Source organism: Stegostoma tigrinum, chromosome 16, assembly GCF_030684315.1.
Source record: "Stegostoma tigrinum isolate sSteTig4 chromosome 16, sSteTig4.hap1, whole genome shotgun sequence".
NCBI classification, from domain to species: domain Eukaryota; kingdom Metazoa; phylum Chordata; class Chondrichthyes; order Orectolobiformes; family Stegostomatidae; genus Stegostoma; species Stegostoma tigrinum.
Window position 1 is genome coordinate 19679709 of NC_081369.1, and position 22310 is coordinate 19702018.

Here is a 22310-nt window from a genome sequence, read left to right on the forward strand (position 1 = left end):
AGCAGAATTCAGAACAATGTTTAAGATCATTTTGAGCTAGTAATAATAACAATTTTTGATAAATAATTTGTGATATTGAGCTAAAAGAATGGAAACAAAGTTTAGTTTGAATATGGTAAATGCAGTGTAGAAAAACTGATAGATAAATAATGCCCATTTAAGCATCAAAGTATAACGTTTTCAAGTAGGAGGGTTATTTCTTCAAAAGCCAAAATTAGAGCTACATTAAACTGTAGATAATTGTGTCTGAATTTTTTTTTAGGAATTGGAGAGAGAGCGAACCAATCTGATGGAGGATGTGACAGCAAATAAAAGGAAGATGAAAGAGCTAGGAGATAACCTACTTTACCGTTTAACAACCACCCGAGGTTCCCTGGTAGATGACGAGAGCCTGATCATAGTGCTTCGAAACACCAAGCTGACTGCTGAAAAAGTAACACAAAAGTTAAAGACAGCAGCTGAGACAGAACTGCAAATAAATGCTGCCAGGGAGGAATACCGACCCGGTAGGTCAGAGGTCTGTGGAATCTGATGTATCAAGTCAATCAGTGTATAACATTCGATTTTTCATAGATTATGCATTTAGGACTTTATTTTGCATGTTTGTATATGAATTTATTCAGATTCAACTGCTCTTTATTTTGGCTTTAAAAGTCTGAAAAAATAAAAAAAAGTATAATCAGACCGTGGCTTTAGACCAAAGAAGGGAAACTCTGAGTGTTCTGGGCTGCCGATTGTTACATTAATTTTAATTATTTAAAAGTATTGCTGAAAAAGGGCACATTGAAAGATTTTATATTGCAGTCAGCAGGAAGATTCACAACAAAACCCAAAATAAAGGAAAATCTTTATTTGGCCTAATTTATGATATTGCCAATAAGGTCAATATCATAGTGTGTGGAACTGAAGGAATTCAAATGTGTATTATTGGCCAGTAAATGTAAGTTTGTGGTAGAGCACCCCAAGTTGATTTCTCAACTAGGACATCAAGGAAAAGATGATCATCTGACTGCCCATTTCAAAGATGAATTTGATCGTAGGAAGAAATGCATTAAGACATGTACAGAAATTCTTGCACGCAGCTTCAAATTGCCTACATGTCATTTATTTATCAGAATATGCAAAGTATAAGAGGTTAGGTGTCATGCCATCGAAGACATGTTTCTCATGGAACACAACAAAGATGTTTGTGAGAGCGGAATTCCTGCAACAAAAACCACCTATTAGGGCATATATAGTATCAGTAAAACTGAACTTCAGTTGCTGAGTTCATAGTTTAATGAATACTGATTCACACAGTGGTGGCCAGCCCAGAGCCATGACATAGTGCTGCAGTACAAGAGTCAATTCTTATGAATTGTCATGTTGAATGCATGATAAAAAGCTTTGACAAAAGGTGTGGTTTCGGCAATACTCAAATTCTAGGCTGCCTATGACTATTTCAAAGTAGTTAAATCCCTATGCTGTCACTATATCATATCTTCCTTGATGTTGTGCATCCCTCTAAAATGTTCAGCATAGTTTCCTTGAGTGAATGTTTGAAGTTAAGAAGTTTAATGTGTCAATCTACAGAAAGACTGATTAAATGTGAAAATTGGAATGTAATTTACTAAACTAGTTATTTGAACCAGTTTGAGCTTAAGACAAGATTGAAGTTATATAAAAGTCATGATGTTTCATGAAATAGAGCATTTTCTGGGCAGTATTTGATTAACTTTGTGTTGCAGTAAATAATCATTGTAAAGGTGATTAATTATGCATCATTTTATTTTCTCACAGTTGCTACAAGAGGCAGCATTCTTTACTTCTTGATTGTGGAGATGAGTATGGTGAATGCGATGTATCAAACTTCTCTGAAGCAATTCCTCAGGATTTTTGACAAGTCACTAGTCAGGTTTGGCACCATGGTTCTATTTACTTTGATTTACCAGTCAGATTTATTTTCGTACTTTCTACCCAACCCACCCTACCTTTCATTATGATTTCTATTTTATATCTTTGCATTCTATTTTGTGTAGTTTTCATTTTTCATTTTTCAATTAATATGTTTTCAAAACCAATTCCACCAGGTCTGCCAAAAGTCCATTCACCAGTAAGCGAGTAGTCTACATTATTGATTATATGACCTATGAAATCTACACCTATACTGCTAGAGGATTTTATGAGCAGCACAAGTTCCTTTTCACACTCTTGCTTACTTTAAAAATTGATATGCAATGCCACAAGGTTAAGCATGATGAATTTCTCACACTCATTAAAGGTATGTTGGTTCATAAATGGATGAAGTAGAACTGCACTTTGTAAAATTTGCTACAATGATTTCGTGTTGGCTAAATTGGAGAACAAAAGAAAAAAATCAAACTTTTCCTTAGAGTTTAAATTGGACAATTAAATACCGCTGTGCAAAGGGTCTGTCATACTGCTTCACATCAATATGAACTTGCATTTGTATCGAACATTTAAGATTATAATAAAATGAATTGGAAACCATCGTCTTTAATTCTCAAGATCTGTAACTTTAATACAAGTGCTTGTTTCCTCTCTTCATTTGTAAGTTATTGGTTTTCTTTGTACAGGGCCTGAAATTTTACCCAAGAGAGGATTCATTGATGTAGTAGATGAAATGTACGTGAAAGAGATTCAGGACAGTTTCCCTCAAGTGTTCACTTAAAACAGATGCTGCGTGGATATATTACTGATAAACACTATTTCCTTGAAAATGTTCAATGATCTTAAATGTGTCATAAAGTCATAGAATTTTACAGCACAGAAGGAGACTATTCAATCCACCAATGTGAGCGAACCTTCTGAAATAACGATCTGTATAGTCTTCTTCCTGTTGACTTTCAAGTATTTTTAAAAAATTATCCTTTTTTTCCCAAGAAGGTGTATGGATTCACCTTTTAGCATTGATTTTGGTCGGACATTATCCTATTTCAACCTTCCAATTATGTATAAATGTAGCCCCCACCTTTTCTTTGCTCATTTGATGAGGAGTTTTAATTTATAATCTCTAGTTGCATATTTTAATTTGTAACAGCATTATATTGAACAGGAAATATGTGGTATTTAATGTAGATTTTGCAAATTACTTGCACCATAATTCTGTCAGTGATATTTTTGATCTTAATTTTGGTGGGCAAAATATTTGATTTAACATGGAATTTGTTAATAACCGTCTAGATTGTTTTCCCGAAGGATGAACCAAGATAGGCAGTCTTTCACAGTTAAACTGATCTTCCTGTGTTATAGAAGTTGTATCTTCTGGGATAACTTTGGCTTTGTGTGTTAGTGTAAAGTGAATGATACAACTTTTATTTCCATTCTGTTCAATAGGAAGAGATGTAGTACAAACTCCTATTTGCTATCACCGATTTTACACAAACTTTCAAAGTCAAGATAATCGCCATAGTTTCTTCTGTAAAATATTAACTTTTATGACACAACTGATGTAGGAAGTATCTCTCCTTTGATACACCCCCTTACAATAGAAAACGCTATTGTAATGAAACTGCAGTGATGCTGTTGAAGATAGTGCAAACACAAACAAAATAGCCACCTGAAGGTGACTTCACTTTCATGGTATTAGTACGTTCACCAACCTCATGAGGTGCCCGACTACTTGTGTGCCACTCATCCAGAAGTGCCTTGCAGCAATGCCAAAATCGGTATGTAACAGAACTCTTAAATAGTAGCCGGTTTTAGAAATATGCTGTGCTATATGTTTTTCCATCTTGTGTCATATAGCAAGAAATTAGAATCCACTTGCTAATCTGTTTCCTAGTAAAACCCATAAGCTCCAAAATTAACGATAATGGGAACTGCAGATGCTGGAGAATCCGAGATAATAAAATGTGAGACTGGATGAACACAGCAGGCCCAGCAGCACCTCAGGAGCACAAAAGCTGACGTTTCGGGCCCTCACCCCATCCCCCTCTCTGATGAAGGGTCTAGGCCCGAAACGTCAGCTTTTGTGATCCTGAGATGCTGCTGGGCCTGCTGTGTTCATCCAGCCTCACATTTTATTAGGTCCAAAATTAAGTTTTCTAATTTGGATTTATATTAAAAATATACTTTGTTGGGATGTCAAACTTGTTTTAAGTTGCCAATATGACTCTGTCTTTAGATCTCACTGAACTGTAGAACATTTTCCCAGGCATAGAGAGCAGCTCCGCAGCTGTTGTTTTGTACCCAACAGCCATCTGGTTTCAGACAGTGAATTCTGTAACACACCTATAGCAATATGGTGAAATGTGACAGTGCTAAATTTATCATGTTTCTGAGTGTGGTCTGCATGGTATGCACACTGTCATGCAAATTCTAGGTGGTGCTTCTCTGGACCTCAAAACATGTCCTCCAAAACCTGCCAAATGGATTCTTGATATGACTTGGCTGAATCTGGTTGAACTTAGTAAACTTCATCAGTTCTTTAACATCCTGGTCCAGGTAAGATTGAATGTAACATCATTATGTTATTGTACTAATGAATAATAATGATTTTTCATTGAATTATAGATTCAAATTTTTATAAATATTGATGCATGAGATTTATGTTAAGTGTTTGTGCATGACTCAGCAATTCTAAGACTGGGCTTGATGAAGGCTAGAGAATCAAATCTCAACTTTGATATTCAAATTCACAAGCCCTCAGTTTTATAAATTGGTCATTTGTAACTCATTGCACTTTAAAATTGCATTTTAATTTTGGCATTTACCAATGTTCCCAGCTTACAAATAATGCTGGTAAGGGTTTCTGCCTTCTGCTCTGCATTAAAGGGATCAGCAGTGGGTCAGGAACCTGTTGTATTTTCAATGAACTTGGCCACGATTCTTTAACTCAGTCATGGCATTGATATATTCATCCATGTTTCCAGTGGGCTTGTTTAGATCTGCACTTTGAAGAATCTCGCATTATTTTGGCTAAATTCAAGTTGCTTCAGATTGTCTCGATGTATGTTAACAAACCCAGCTCATTAACTACCTACCCCACCCCATGTCATCCATAAGGTCCGATGTGTGTCCCGTCTTTCATCCAGCATTCCCAGAGCAACTCAGTCCAGAGAAGAAGAGCCCAAAGTAGGACAGAAAAACACCCAAGTAACTCTGAAGGTGCACTGAATGCTACTGAAAACTTTACTGAAACAAATATGTTTACATTTGGGTCTCTTATTTACTGGCCTCCTGAAAGGTTAATCCTTCCTGTTAATTAATAGATTTCTGATGGTTGCCTTTGCAGCCTGTAGCAGGTGCATTTAACTAAAAGAAGTGCAACAGTTCTAACCATTTAAAAATAGATTACAAAAACAGTCACAAAGACAGTAGGAACTGCTGATGCTGGAGAACCTGAGATAACACGATGTGAAGCTGAATGAACGCAGCAGGCCAAGCAGCATCAGAGGAGCAGGAAAGCTTGAGATTTTGGGTTGGGACCCTTCTTCAGAAATGGAGGAGGGGAAGGGGATTCTGGAATAAATAGGGAGACGGGAGAGGCAGATAGAAGATGGATAAAGGAAAGGATAGGGTGAGAAGAGACAGACAAGTCAAAGAGGTGGGGTTAGAGCCAGTGATGGTGAATGTACGTGGGGAGTTAGTGGGTAATAGATCAGTCCAGGGAGGACAGACAGATCGGGGGGGGGGGGGGGGGGGCAGGATTAGGTTATTAGTTAGGGGATGGGGGTAGGGCTTGATGTGGGAGTAATGGTTAGGGAGACGGGGACGAGCTGGGCTCGTTTTGGCATGTGGTCAAGGGAGGGGAGATTTTGAAGCTTATGAAATCCACATTGATACCCTTGGGCTGCAGAGTTCCTAAGCGAAGTATGAGATGCTGTTCCTGCATCTTTCGGGTGGCGTCATTGTGGCACTGCAGGAGGCCCAGGGTGGACATGTCGTCCGAGGAGTGGAGGGGAGTGAATTGAAATGGTTCGCAACTGGGAGGTGTAGTTGCTTGTTGCGAACAGGGCATAGGTGTTCTGTAAGGTGGCCCCCAAGCCTCTGGTTTCTCCAATGTAGAGGATGCCACAACGGGATCATTTAGTCCGTTGGGCATTATCCGGTTCCGTAGGCAGGTACTGAGAAACGAAATGTGGCTGTAGTGCCTGGTTTGCTTTAGGACGTGGTCGAGCAGTTTCAAGGCCAAAGAAAGTACAGGAGGGTTGCGGTGGGAGAGGAGAAACCAAACGGAGGCTTGGGGACCGCTTTGCGGAACCCCTTCGCTCTGTTCGCCACAAACAACTGTACCTCCCAGTTGCGAACCATTTCAATTCACCCCCCCCCCCACTCCTCGGACGACAAGCCCATCCTGGGCCACCTGCATTGCCACAATGACACCACCTGAAAGATGCAGGAACAACATCTCATATTTCACTTGTGAACCCTGCAGCCCAAGGGTATCAATGTGGATTGTTCAAGCTTCAAAATCTCCCCTCCCCGACCATGTGCCAAAACCAGCCCAGCTAGTCCCCATCTCCCTTACCATTCCTCCCACCTCAAGCCCCACCCCCATCCCCTAACCACTAACCTCATCACGCCCCCCCACCAGCCCCCCTCCCCCCGACCTGTCCGTCCTCCCTGAACTGACTTATGCCCCACTAACTCCTCACCTACATTCACCTTCACTGGCTCTAACCCCACGTCTTTGACCTGTCTGTCTCTTCTCACCCTATCTTCTCCTTTATCCATCTTCTATCTGCCTCCCCCTGTCTCCCTATTTATTTCAGAATCCCCTTCCCCTCCCCCATTTCTGAGGTAGGGTTCTGACCTGAAATGTCAAGATGTCCTGCTCCTCTGATGTTACAAAAACAGTAATCATCTTCAAAAGTATTGAGATTCACTTGTCATGAGGACAGTATGATATATGTGCAGTGCTGAGAACTTGGTGGGCAGGAAACAGGCTGCAAGATGACAGCAACTGCTGAATTAAAAAATCCAAGAGCAAAAATTGCTGATTTTAAAAAAGAACCTAATTAAATTGCCTTTATGACAGGACCATATATAAAAATAAATTAAAAGGAATCAGATGCTTTGGGAGCTAGGAAGAGATCAGCAGGATGTTCCGGGAAATCTGAACAGAGGTGCAGTGGTGTTTTATGGAAATTGGGAACTGACCAGTCAGGTGGCATGGAGGCTCATAAGACCGGTTGGTCTTATCATAGCGTGGAAACACTGTGTAGAGAGATAAGTGGTTAGCAATGCAGCCTCATAGCGCCAGGGACCCAGGTTCAATTCCAGCCTCAGGTGACTGTCTGTGGAGAGTTTGCACATTCCCTTTGTGTCTGCGTGAGTTTCCTCTGGATGCTCTGGTTTCCTCCCACATTCCAAAGATGTGAAGGTTAGGTGGATTGGCCATTGGAAATGCAGGTTTACAGACATATGGTAGGGGGTGGGCTTGGGTGAGATGATCTTCGGAAAGTTGGTGTAGACCAGTTGGGCCAAATAGCTTGTTTCCACACTGTAAGCATTCTATTCTGTGGTAAGACCAACTGGTCTTGTAAAATGCCAGGGGCACTGAGTGCAGAGAATAAGAACTGGTGAAATGCTGACCTGTACTGCATCAACCAAAGTACAAAAGACAGATTATGGTTTCATGTTGTAACCAAAGACAATTTTCTACAATTTTGAATACTATTGTGATGGAAGGTCTTTTGCTTCCTTTGATAGTTCCTAGTTGTATGAAGATGTGGAAAAAAGCACTAAAGAGCATTAAGACTGAAGGCTTTGTTAAGTCAAGAGTTTCTGGTCCAGTAAAGTACTAGAACAGCAGAACTCCGGAATATTAGGACTGGTAGAATGTTCGAGAGCTGGGTGAAGAAGATTATGGCATGCTGCAGAAAATGGGAGAAAATCACCACCATTATGAGTAGCAGAACATCATTGAGCAGCATGTGTTCAATATTATCAGCACAGTTCAGTTTATATTGTTAAAGGAAAGTTGGTGGATGTAATATTTTAGATTTCCATTTCAATGGATTTGGAATATTTGGATTCCGCTTTCGGAGGTTGGTCAGCAAAATCAAAACACATGGGATAGGTGGTGTTGTCCTGGCTAAGGTTAAGGATTAGCAAACCAACAGAAAACAAGGAGTAGGAAGAAAAGGTCAATCTCACATTGTCGGGCTGTGATTAGTGGGATACTGCAAAGATTAATTTTTTGACTCGAGCTATTGACAATAAATATCAAGGTTTTGGATGTGAGCTACAAATGTAGTATTTCTAGATTTTCAGGTGATCTAAAAAAAACAAGAATCTGTGTTGTGAGAAACATTTGGACAAGTTTGGTGAGTGCCTGAAAACATGACAGATGGAACATAATTTGGAAAAATCTGAGGTGCTCCACTTTGGTTGGAAGAACAGAAATGCAGAGTATTTCTCAAATAGTAAGAGGTTGGTAGGTGTAGATGTGCAAAGAAATCTAGGTGTCCTTGTCAACAAGTCACTGGATGCTAACATGCAGGTGCAGGAAACTATTAGTAAGACTAAAGGAATATTAATTGCAACAGAATTTGAGTACTGGAGTAATGAAGGCTTCCTTCAATTGTCTAAGAGCTTGGTTAGATTGCACCTGGAGTACTGTGCGCAGTTTAGGCTCCCCACCTTAGAAGTGATATTATTGCCACAGAGGGGCTATAAAAAAGGTTCACCAGACTTGTTTCAGAGATGGTGGGACAATCCTATGAAGAGAGATTAGTCAAACTGGGCCTGAATTCTCTAGAGTTTTGAAGAATGAGAGGTAATCTCATTGAAAACTACAAAATACTTAAAAGAACATTCAGGATAGCTGCACATAAAATGTTTTGCCTGACTGGCAAGTTCAGATCTGGGGGCACAATTCAAAAATACGGGGGATGCCATTTGAGACATGATGAGCAGAAATCATTTTACTTGGGGGATGGTGAATCTTTGGAATTTTCAACCCCACAGGGCTGTAGAAGCTCAGACTTTGAGTATGTTTAAGGTAGAGGCTGATATAGTTTTGATTGTCAATAGCATGGCTCTAGGGATAGTGTGGGTGGAAAGCATTGAAATGCTTGATCAGCAATAATTGTATTAAATGGCAAAGCAGGCTCAATGGGCTGAATGGCTTGCATACTTCCTATGGTATGACCAATATATTATACTGTTTGTTTTCACCCACTTTCTGTCAATTTAACGTATGTCATACTCACATTTTCCAAACAAATAAGGTATTCTAGCATTAAATGTTTTGATATTCCAAAATATGCTTACAAAAAATCCATGCAGCTTCCAGGGTTATAAATGACCAAAAATTGTTGTACATCTGATACTTTTGGTGACTCAAGTGAGATTTTTTGAAAAACCTCAGTACATGAAGTGAGAGGCCAAGATGCAGTTGCCAGCTGATTCCATTACTCCTATATTCAGTTAGAAGTGAGTGGTGTACAGGACTGGGGCTATACACAAATAATCACTGTGCCTATATCCAAAATGTGTAACATTCAAATATAGTATCCAGGTACTCAACGGGATACCATGGGGAGAATTCTGCTGAATAGCCTCACGTTGAAGGGATCAGCAGTGGGTCAGGAACCTGTTGTTTTATTAATGAGCTTTGCCACAAATCGTTATATCAGCCATGGTATTTACATACTTCTTTCAGGTTTCCCGCAAGCTTGTTAAGACCTGCACCTTGTCAAGCAAAGAATCTCTGGTTAAAGGGACCCTGGCAAGAATTAAACATTGCCTCCCAGCAACCATAGGAATGGAAATGCTGCCCAACTGTTGCCTCCACACCACCTCTAAATCCATTGTCCCTACCTCTTCCCAGGATGTCTTTCTGTTGAATATGAGGGATTGAAGTGAAACACTGGGCACAATTAATCCCCTTCCTGGGGATGGTGAGAAAGGTGGTGTGAAGGGCAAATAATTGGAAAGGTTTGCACTGGAAAGATATCCATCCTTTCTCACCACCTCAGCAATTAAATCCTGGATAAGAAGGTCCATAAATAACCTTCATGACTCACTACTAACCCAGTTAACTATGTTAGGGAGAAAAGTGGATGGTTTATCAACTGGCAGACCAGAGTGGCCTGTCTGCTGAGTTGGAAGGTGACCTCCATTTCCCCCAATCTAGACCAATTGGAGCAAGAATGGAGGTCAAGTATATTCCACAGTCGACCACCTGTTGCCCTCGACTCTGAACCAGCATTCCCCATGATCCCTAACTATTGAGGTCCAAAAAAAAGGGGAACTGAGCAGTAGCAGTGTGATCCCTTGATTCGGGATGCAGTTCCCTGAGATGTTTACTTACCTCATGAAGGCTGGAAAGGTGAATGGCAACCAGTTTTCAGGCATCAATTTTGAGCGCTTCAAAATGATGGCTACATACAGCATTTGCAAATTAATAGCAGCATCAACTGAAGCTCTATAAAAAAAATACAAGGTGGGAAATGTGATTGGATCAAGGATGTTTATTTCCAGGTTGTAACAAATTAAAGGCGGCTGATAAAATTGTAAACCCAAAAAATGTCATAAACAATCGTATTAACTTTGATTCAATATTATACTTTGTTCTCCTTCTTCACTGTTTTTAAAAAACGGCTGATCTTTTCTGAACTCAGCTGGATGTAGATGATCTTGATGATTTAGCAATTTAGTTATTCTGTTAAATGGCATTCAGGTCAATCTTGTAAAAAAAATGTCATCTAACCAGAGGTAAATGTCTACTTGAGGATTATAAGGGCAGATTTTATGGATTAGTTGTCCCAGTGCAAATGTTTGTGATTTGCAAAACAAATCAAAGTGTCAGCTGTAAAGATCAGTCTGGTCATATTGGAACTTCACCAATTTTCCAGATATTTATTTTCATGAATATAAAATCGGACATACAGGCTGGAAAATGATTGGACTGGACTCTGGGTTCGAGATCAGGAATGTCAGCACTGAGAAGTAGTACTAATCAACTGTTTCAATTTTGAGCCTTTTTGCTGAAGAAATTCTCCTGAAGGAATCCTTTTCCTGAGGATAATATACTCTTGTAATTGACAGCTGTCCATCTGTAACATTTGTAGATTGCTCGAAATGAGAAACAGTGGAAAAACTGGTATGAGAAAGATGCTCCAGAAGAGGAGGACCTCATGCCTGATGGTTACCATCATTGTCTGGATTGTTTTGGCAAACTTTTGTTGGTCCGATCCTGGTGTCCAGACAGAACAATTGAACAGGTGGAACATTTGAAAATAATAACTGTCTTCACAGCTTCCTTCTGTAAGGCTATCACTTAAGCATTGAATTACATAGAAATTATATAACAAAGCAACCTGATCCATTCAATCAGTTCATGTAGGTGTTGATCCTGCACTCAATTAGTAGTCTTAGCCCTATGTGGCCACTCTCTCTTCTCATTTCTCTTTATTCCTTTCCCCCCAGTTTATTTCCAAACTTTCAGCATGAATGTACTCCATTTTATCAGAACACTACCAAGTCTACTATTCCTAATATGTAGCCAATTGGATTTCCAATCTTCCCTGACAAGAGTCACCTCATGTTGTTTGATTCCAATGCAGTCACAGGAACATAAGATGTAGGAGCAAGAGTTAGCCACTCTGACCTTTGAACCTGCTGTGCCATTCCATAAGATTGTGCCTGTTCTGGTTGTGGACTCAAATCCACTTTTCTGTTTGCCTTATTTGATAGTCCTGTTCTCAGCTAATCCAACTGAAACCATTGGTTCAGATTGTTTGTGGATTGTAAACTTGCTCTAGGCCTTTCTCCTCTAGTCTGTCTTTCCTTATGTTCCGAACATCTGGATACTCAACAGTGCTTCAAAAACAACCAGTTCCTCAGCAGGATGACTGCATTTGAAACTTTTGTTCCAGACACTTCTTTCTCATTCCTTGACATTATTGAGTTGCCTCTGTGATCATAAACTTAAATAATCTCAACTGGAGATAATTCCCTCAATGATGTTTGTTGATGTTAAAATGAAACTCCCATATCTAGCAAGAGCTGTATGCACTACTCCATCTGAAATGCCATTCTTAAAACTTCACCTCATTTTTAAATATAAGAGCCATTGACTACCCAGCTCTTCAAAGAGAAAGAAATAGACCTATATAATTAATATTGCTTTTAAGAGTTAGGCAAACACAGAGGTCTAGATGACATTTGAGCCCATGAACTTCTGATTTAGAGACAAGAGTGAAAATAACACACTCTGGTTCAAACTAACGGTTGTTTTAAGTGTGACTGCCTCTTAAATTGAGTGACTTCACTGCCTCCTTGACTGAGGTCCGGTAACCACAGTTACCTGTCAGGTCAACAATTTAATGAGTTGATCTTCATTGAACCCTAGTGCATTTGTATTCAGTTATGGTAAGATATATAAAACTGAGAAACCTTTCTCAGCTAGCTATAACTTTGAACATTTTAAGTGTTTCAGATAAAGTAATAAAATGTTTGACTTTAAAAATCTAAAACTCCAATACTTCTTTTTATACATTTAGGCCCGCAAATACATTATTGATTCTTTGGGTGAGAAGTATGCAGAAGGTGTTATTCTGGACCTTGAGAAAAGCTGGGAAGAATCTGACACGAGAACCCCTCTCATCTGTTTCCTCTCAATGGGTTCTGATCCCACAGACCGCATCATTGCTCTTGGGAAGAGACTGAAAATTGAGACTCGCTATGTTTCTATGGGTCAAGGCCAAGAGATGCATGCACGCAGACTGTTGCAACAGACCATGTCAAGTGTAAGAGGATTATTATTAATTTCCAATTTCTGTACAATCCAATCTTTCCAGAAGCTGTGATCTGTCTCCTCAAAGAAAGTGAACTTATTTCTTTATTTTCATTAAGTTGATAGTCTAGTTCAAAGAACATGTTTTTTTTGTGAGATTGTGCAATTTCATAATATGATTATCTTAAGAACATTCTCCTATTTATAGAGATTTGAACATTAAAGTGCTATTGTTAATTGAAACCCAAGCCAAATGATGAAGAATGAAATTGGGCACCATTCCTTTTCCTTGGTAATAAATGTATATAAAAAGTATATGTGTATGTCTGCCTTCTACCTGCCATGGTCAAAAATCACATGACACAAGGTTACAGTCAATTGTTCTGAGGAAGGGTCACTGGACCCGAAACGTTAATTCTGATTGTTTTTCTTCACAAATGCTGCTACATCTTCTGAGCTTTTCTGTTTTTGTTATAGTCCAACAGGTTTATTTGAAGACACAAGCTTTTAGAGCCTTGCTCCTCCTTCAGGCGTCAGTGAGAGAGGTGGCATCAGACTCAGAATTTATAAGCTAAAGATCAAAGGGCCATAGAACTGATGCAAATGCATTGAATAAGCCTAAAGTAACTGTTAATCAGTTAATAGTTTAATCTCAGAAATTCTGGGGTTTGCATATTAATTCTTCCTAACTGATTAAAGATTTAACTGCCATCTTAGGTTTGCTCAATACGTTCACATCAGTTCAATGATCCTTCGATCTTTTGCTTATAAATTCTGTGTTTGATGCCACCTCTCTCACTGACTCCTGAAGAAGCAGTGAGACTCTGAAAGCTTGTGTCTTCATATAAGCCTGTTGGACCATAACCTGGTGTCGTGGGATTTTTGACCTTGTCCACCCCAGTCCAGCACCAGCATCTCCTCATCACTCTACCCACCACCATCAATGTTTTAGCAGTTTCCATTTATAAGTGCACTAAATTCGTAACTAAACCCTGCCCTTCACTTATATAGTTTAACAATGCAATTAATACACAATTTACAATTATGTTGAGAATACTGTGAATTGAATAATATCCCAGCTTTTTTTCACTGATAAATTCCTGATCTCAGCAACTTCATGGAATGAGTTGCCAAGTGGAGCCCAGACATTAACTAATGAAGAGAAGGGACATATCAGAAAATGAGTTAATTTCAGGATATTAGTGTAAAACTTTTTTTTAAAAAAATCTGGTGATGAGTAAATTACTACATAGAAAATAAATTTTAAAAGACCTTTAGACAATAACTTTGTTTTTGTTGGCTTTCAAATTTATTTGCCTTGAATTTAATTGTCTTTGGAAATTCAATTTTAAGGGAGGTTGGGCACTCCTTCAGAACTGTCACTTAGGACTGGATTTCATGGATGAATTGATGGACACAATTTCTGAAACTGAGACTATTGACGAATCATTCAGACTATGGATGACAACCGAAGTCCACAGGCACTTCCCTATTACACTGCTGCAAATGGCGATAAAGTTTACCAATGAGCCACCACAAGGATTAAAAGCTGGCCTGAAACGAACATATGCAGGTAGATAAGTCAATGGTTAGATGATTGTGTGTAATAATTTGATGCTGTGGTATCTTCCCGATTGCCATGTGTTAATTCATACATAAACAGGCTTCAAACCAGATGAAAGTTTAAATGCACTTTCCCTTCTTTTATGTTACTTCCCATCCTCTCCAGAATACGTTGGCTCAATGAGCTTTGGCTGCTTTTCTTGCACCTTATGCAAGTAATGTCAGTGAATGCCAGCCCAACACTCTAACATGGAGAGGGAAGGGATACTGTAATCCAATTATCGTGAGGGGAGCGGTGATGGGGAGTGACCAGTGGGATGGTGAAGGGAGTGGTGATGGGGAGCGACCAGTGGGATAGTGAGGGGAGCATTGATTGGGAGTGACCAGTGGGATAGTGAGGGGACCGTTGAGTGGGAGTGACCAGTGGGATGGTGAGGGGAGTATTGAGGGGGTGTGATCTGTGGGATAGTGAGGAGAAGATTGAGTGGGAATGAGCAGTGGGATGGTGAAGGAGACAGTGAGGGGGAATGAGCAGTAGGATGGTTAGAGGACCTGCGAGGGCAAGTGACCAGTGGGATGCTGAGTGGAGCATTGAGAGGGACTGACCAGTGGGATAGTGAGGGGAGCTTTGGGTGGGAGTGAGCAGTGGGATGGTGAGGGGGACATTGGGTGGGAGTGAGCAGTGGGATGGTGAGGGGGACATTGGGTGGGAGTGAGCAGTGGGATGGTGAGGGGAGCAGTGAGGGGGAGTGAGCAGTGAGATGGTGCAGGGGAGTGAGCAGTGAGATGGTGGGAGTGAGCGGTGGGATGGTGAGAGAAGCCCTGAGGGGGAGTGGGCACTAGGCTGGAGAGGGGTGCATTGTGGGGACTGAGCAATGGGATGGTACAAGGGACTGACCGGAGGAATGGTGAGAGGTGCAGTGTGGGGTGACAAGTGGTATGGTGGGAGGGAGTGACCAGTGAGATGATGATAAGTGCAGCGAGGGGTGACCAGTGTATTGGTGAGGGGATCAGTGAGGCGAGTGACCAGTGGGAAGGTTGAGGGGAAGTGGCTGCTGGGATGGTTAAGGGGAGCAGCAAGTGGAGTGACCAGTGGAATGGTGAGGGGGAGTGATGAGTCGAATGGTGAAGGGGCTGACCAGTGGAATGGTGAAGGGGCTGACCAGTGGGATGGTGAAGGGAGTCGTGAGAGAGGAGCAGCTAGTGGGATGTTGAAGATGGAACACTGAGTAGGGAGGCCAGGAGGATCGCCGGGGAAGGCAGTAACTTCAATGCAGTACTTTAGCTTGTGGTCCCAGTGTTTGATTCCAGTGTGGTGTGGCTTTCAATGATGTCATCAACTGCACCAACTTTCAGTTCAAGTGCATTGGCAGCAGACAGTCCAATATTAATAATGACTTGCAATAGAAACCTCTCCTGAAAATTCATGAATTGTTTTTGTTAATCCATTAATTATGAAGAAAAAAGCTTTTGAGTTTTGTTTAATTAAAACTGTTTAAATTAATTACTTTTTGTAAAATGAAGTGCAAATTGGATTTTGAACTTGCAGTGCATGGCTATGTACAAACTATATATTATTATTCAAATTTGCATTTGAATAAATCTTTAATGGATTGAGACAGGCACTTATTTATGAGGTTTCAACACACTATGGCACTTGGATGTTACAGAGAAACAGCATAATTTCAGATGGCAAACAATGTTTGCCTCAAATAGATGACTCAATGTCTACATGGAAAATTTAACGTAACCTGATGCTCGGTTGATAATGTGTATGCTTGACTTTATATTCGACAAAGCTACTTACTCTGAGTACAGTTTTCTCTTTTTCCATTTACGACAATCTCTATCTTTTCACTAGTTTCACTACAAACATTTACATTGACAGCTTGAAAAGATACTTGTGTTTTAATCAAATATAGCGTCACATTTTTAAGCTTTGGTAGCTTTCTCAGTTTTGAACCCCATGTAGAGAGATAGCTTGATTTCTATGTCTTACATAGTTTACTATTTTTTGGTGAACATTGAAGCAGAATTGTTGAACAGCTTTAAAAATTGTTTTATACATGTTGATTAAATGTTATTTGTAGGCCAGCATTGCATGTGTTTCCATTTGTAAGAATTGTTATCTTCCGGCTAGTTCCATTTGTCAAATTACCATGTTGGGAATTCATTAGAGTGTAAAATGCAGTTCAGGACTTTAGGATGTAAATTAATTATTCTCACACCAGGAAATAAATGTCTAAGCTTTGTCTAATCTTCATATTATGTTATCACTTTGCATACTTTGTTTTAGAACATAGAACACAGAACACTACAGTGCAGTACAGGCCCTTCGGCTCTCGATTTTGCGCTGAGCTGTGAAACCAAACTGAAGCCCATCTAACCTACACTATTCCATTATTATCCATTATGTTTTGGCCCAGAACACCACATTTCAGTCGCCAATGGGGAGTCGTCAAATACTCTCTGCCTTTCCAGCTGGAACCAGCAGATAGAATTTCCTGTTTAAAAAAAGAAGCTGAAATCTCCAGATGTTAGAAATGTGGTGATCTATTAGAATAATGTTGACTTATGACATTTTCTGTGGGCTTCAAGTCTCTAATAGTATTACATAGGTCTGATAATGTTGACAATGAATGCGCTACTTATTTGAAATATTAATTCTTGGGGTGTGGACATCACTGATAATGCTGACATTTATTTTACCACACTAAAAAATGAAAGAACTGCAGATGCTGTAAATCGGAAACAAAGCGAAAGTTGCTGGAAAAGCTCAGGTCTGGCAGCATCTGTGAAGGAAAAAATAGGGGTGTTAATGTTTCGGATCCAGTGACCCTTCCTTGGAAGGTTCTGTGGAAGGGTCACCGGACCTGAAATGTTAACCCTGTTTTTTCCTTCACTGATGCTGCCAGACCTCCTGAGTTTTTCCAGCAACTTTGTTTTTGTTCCTATTTTACCACACTAGTTGCCTTTAGAAACTTATCTTTTTTGAGCCATACACTTAATAAGGACAATTAAGAGTTGACCATAAAAGTGTGGTACTGGAGTGAAACGTAGAGAACATTTCTTTTTTGTGAACTCGGGTGGCTGATAAAGCATTGCATGTTGAAATTGTTGAATTTTACGCAGCATGATATTACTGTGACACTGTCAACTCAATCTGTCTAATTATAGTGTGCTTAAAGACTTGTATTTGTGTTCAGAAATCTTATCTCTTGTATTTTATGTTTGCTTCTTACTTATTTTCTTACATTCAGTTTTCCCATTATGTTTTCTCTATCGTTAGTATGTGTCCATGCCATCCAACAGTTGTATTGTTTTGCAAATGTTGAACGTCAGTTCTCCATTTTGCACCTCTTAGCTCTCAGTCGACAGATGTATGAAGAACAGAAGAAAAGTCAGGATAGTGACTTGCCCACTGATGGATGCAAGCAATAAACCTATTGGTAATGGACAATAAACTTGCAGAAATATGAAATAGGTATATTGTCTTGCTATTTACCTGGGAGACCAACATATTGAACTTGACATTTCTAAGAAGGGTTTATCAGACCATAAAAAAAGCAAAGCACTTGGGTCATTTTTAGAAGGGTAGCATTGAAAAACAGAGGTGTTATGTTAAACTTGTATAGAACCTTGGTTAGGCCACACTTTGGCACAATTTCTGTCTCACTGTTATGAAAATCGGAAAGTAAAACTGGAGAAGGACCAAAAAAGTGTTGAAATTATACCAGAACTGAGAGGTTACACCCACCAGGAAGGATTGGATGAGCTTAGGGCGTTCTTTTTTACTGGAGAAAGAGAAGAGTGGTAATGTAACAGCAGTCTTTAGAATTATGAAAGTTTTGATAGGGTAGATTGAGAGATGTTTCCACATGTTGGCAATTTTGGTTCTGAGGGCCAAAATATAAGATAATCACCAATAAATCTAGTTTGGAAATTTAGGAGAATTCTCTAGAGAGTAGTTTGAATTTGGAATTAATTTGCAACAAATGTAGTGAATGGAATAACTACATTTAAGGGGAAGCTCGATGAGCTCATGATGGAAAATTGAATAGAAAGACAGGCTAATACAGTTAAATGTCGAAGGGTGGGAAGAGGCTGATGAGAAACATAAACATCAACATAGAAATGTTAGGCTGAATGAGATCGAGACGTTACAATGAATTTTTTTCCATTTTTGATGCCTTCCATAAAGATTTATGCTAAACGCTCAATCTTCCTCAAGAACATTGCTTAAACCTGTGTGTCATCAATTAATTGACAATTGACCATAGAATCAGAAATTTATAGCAAATAATCCTTTATTGGAACTTTAAGGATTGTCAAGAGAATTCCATCAATGTAATTCTAATTTCATTGACTTTTAAGGTATCAGCCAAGACCAACTAGATGCTAATAACACACCTCATTGGAAACCCATGCTATATGCAATAGCTTTCCTTCATTCCACTGTGCAGGAAAGACGTAAGTTTGGACCTCTTGGCTGGAATATTCCTTATGAGTTTAATCAAGCTGATTTAAATGCTACAATCCAGTTTGTGCAAAACCACCTCGACGATACAGACAGCAAAAAGGTACAAAAACTTTTTCTCACAGATGAACGGTTAATGTTTTTAATCGTACCAATTCTGTTTTAGTTCCAACAAATGTAATTGTAATTCTAAATAGTTAGAACTTTCCCTAAATGCTGATGTAATCATGCTTGCTACTCTGCAGCATTGCAGACAAATAGTCATCCTTATTTCTTCCCTGGTCTTGCTGCACATTGTAACAGATGGGAAATATAAGAATTTGAGTACAGTTACATTTTGTTGGTACAAAAAAGGGATAGGGCAGATTTAGAAAACCAAAACCCAAAAGCAATGTTTTCTATGCAGTTATGTAGAATGGAAGTATTACTATATGAAAACACTGATATTTAACATATCAGTCCGTGAAAACATTATGTACTGAACAGCCCTTTAATTATCTTGTTTGTAACAACAAAACTACAGTTATATAGCTACTTTAATGTAGTAACACCTCTAAAGGCATGTCGAGCTTAATCTGAAAAATAGTTAGCACCTAACTATGTACAGACTAGTTGCCAATTAGTTGATCGAAGTGGTAAATTTTACAGAGCATCTTAAATGAGGCAGAATGGTAGGGAATTTAAGCAGGAAATCCAAGAGTCTTGTGTTTAATAAACCGAATGCACAGCTGACAATGATGGAACAAAGAAAATCAGAGGTGCAAATATGGCCAGAAATGGAGGAACATCAAGTTCTGAGAGGACTGGATGAAGTTACAAAGATAGTCTGAGGAGAGGCCATTGAATGATTTTAACCGAAGAATGATAATTGTCAATGTCAGAAAATGCTTGACAAGGAGTGCCTGGAAGTTGGTGAGCGTAGGCATGATGTATGAATATCACATGGTGAGAGTCAAGGTATCAGCAGCAAGCTTTGGATGAACTAAAACTTATACTGTGGATGAAGAACAGGAGACCTGCAGAAGAACATTACATTATCTGAGTCCTTGGGTCACCAAAAGGATGGATGAGGGTTTCAGCAGCACATGGGCCGAGGCAAGGGCAAAGAAGCATGATAAACAGAGGTTGAACTAGTCAACGTTGGTGAGAGAGAATATATTTGGGATGGTCATCGCATCTTCAGGTAAAATGCCTTTTTCCTTCCTCAGTTAATCCACATTGGTGCTAATTAAAAATGTAGATAGCTTGAGTTGCTCTCAAACCTCACCTGTGGTAGTAAATGTCCGGCTGCTCAGTTCTTCTCCTCCTTCTCCATGTCTCCTCCTGAAAGCATGATTGAAATTGATAGTATCAGGTGTCAGAGGCAAAAGTTAAATTCTCTTATTCATCCTCCCACAGGCATTGATTGCCAGACCGAACTTTTAACAGTGCCACTATCAATGGAAGGAGACATTTACCCTGACTCTGTGTTCCTGCCATCTGTTCTTTAAATTTTAGATCTTTCTAGAAATAGCTAATATGGAAAATGCAACTGACATATAACAATCAGTCAAAATTATTCCCCAGCAGGTGTTCAAAGCAATGGTTGCTTTCAGCTGCTTTCAGTAACTCCTTGTTATTTTGCTTTCTCATCTTCATGTATGAGAACTATTTACCTTCTCTTGTGTCCTAGTAAAGATTTAAAGCGTACTATCTGCGGATTGCACTCTGTACTATAGAAATTGATAACAGTTGTATCTGTTTGTTGTGTGATTACATTTCATCACTTGATTTTTTTTTAAACTGCATATTTCCACAGCATTGTTATGAACTGCAATTCATATTTTAAACTGTCAATTCCAGTTTCAGTCTGGTTCTAGACTAATCAGAGAATGCATATGTACTTGATCCTATCCACCAGAGCATATCTTGGAATACAGTTTACTACATGATTGGTGAAATCCAATATGGAGGTCGTGTAACAGATGATTATGATAAGCGACTACTGAAAGCTTTGGCTAAAGTGTGGTTTGGTGAGCATATGTTTGGACCGAGCTTCTGCTTTTATAAGGATTACACCATCCCTAACTGTGCTACAGTAGAACAATACTTGCAACACATACAGGTTTGCTTTTCATATAAAACTTTTTTTATTACTTTGTGAATTTTTCCTGACAGTGCTTTCATGCACACGGTAAATTAGTAGTAGGTTCAAGCTTCTAAGAACATAAGGTTGTGCTTCATTGGTTTGCCATGACTTCAGAGGTCCATCCTTAGGACTTAGTTTAACTTCTTTAGAATCAGGGTTAATTGGATGGAAGAAGGCAACAGAGATAGGAAGGTGATGGCAGTTAATATATTGTGGGTTGGAAATGGGTATGCTATGCAGAAACTGGCTGAGGAAATGCAATGCCCAATGCCTCACATCTTTTATTAGAAAGAAATTCAGTTCTACCATTTAATTTAAAAGAAAATTTCAAGTAGCCTGAAAATACCTATAAAGGAAACCATCTGTATCTGTCTAAATAATAAAAATATTTGTGCTCACATTTCACATAAATCTTTATCATATTTAATCATTTTCTTAAATTGTATGCCATGCTTAGTTATAGGCAAATTTATTTCAGGCAAGTTTCTCATATAGAAGAACTGTAACGTACAGAGAAAGAAAACAACTTCTACCTCAAGTTCTGACTTTCAACGCATGGAGTGATTAAAGACCAAACAACTGTATCCAGTATACAATTATTACCAAAAAAAATTCAACTAAAATATGTTTTGAATGGAACATTGCATTCCTAAGGCAACTTTAGCAATAGAAAATACCTTTTATGTTTTGCAAAGTGTAACACTTTTTCATTGTGTGACATCAATTTAACATAACTAATCCATTCAAAATTCGTTGGTTTATATAAAGACAAATACATATAATATATAGTACAAATGGGCTTGAATTATGTATATAATAAAACAGAATTATTCAGTAATTTTCATTGTGATTAGAATATGTATGACAAAGTTGTTGTACACGTAAGCAAAAAAGTAAAATGTGTAAAGTTATGCTACATCAATTTGATATGACTGCAGAAGTTCCTATCTTTAATGATCAATTTTCATAGCATTAATATGGCTTTTTGACACACCAGTCACAAAAAAAGACATACAGGTAATCATAAACAAAAAATGATACTTGGAAATGAACATACTAGCCATATTGGAGCTCCATGTTAAGTAAACAAGATACATATGCCTCATTCACCAGCTTTGCTGGTTATTTCTTAAAGTTTCACAATCACCTAACTACTTTTCAGACTAGAATTGTTGTTATGATGTAACAAAATGTGGAAATTGATTTGTCCAAAGCAAACTCCCTTGAAGCCACACATTTGATTTTGAAGAAAAACTTGCTTGTGCATGGTATTTTGAAAGATGGCTCTGTAAAATCTCCTGATTTTCTGAGAATAGTATCGTGGAATCTGTTGCCATTCACCTCTTCCACTGAAATGTGTAAATGATCATTGTCCAAAGTCGAAAATAAAACAGAACTGTGATTGCTGGAGATCTGAAACAAAAACAGAATTTTTCGATGAAACTCAGCAG

General features: G+C 38.9%; 1 protein-coding gene across 1 annotated transcript in view; it reads left to right on the plus strand.

Annotated features, from left to right (window-relative positions):
• The window catches only part of LOC125459938 (dynein axonemal heavy chain 5-like), a 259757-nt gene that overhangs the window by 223735 nt on the left and 13712 nt on the right, over positions 1–22310 (plus strand). The window contains exons 67-75 of the mRNA XM_059651530.1: positions 263–506; positions 1780–1894; positions 2070–2260; positions 4325–4446; positions 11025–11177; positions 12459–12704; positions 14045–14264; positions 18629–18834; positions 20632–20835. Coding sequence (XP_059507513.1) covers positions 263–506; positions 1780–1894; positions 2070–2260; positions 4325–4446; positions 11025–11177; positions 12459–12704; positions 14045–14264; positions 18629–18834; positions 20632–20835 — 1701 coding nt within the window. The remainder of the gene's footprint in view (positions 1–262; positions 507–1779; positions 1895–2069; positions 2261–4324; positions 4447–11024; positions 11178–12458; positions 12705–14044; positions 14265–18628; positions 18835–20631; positions 20836–22310) is intronic.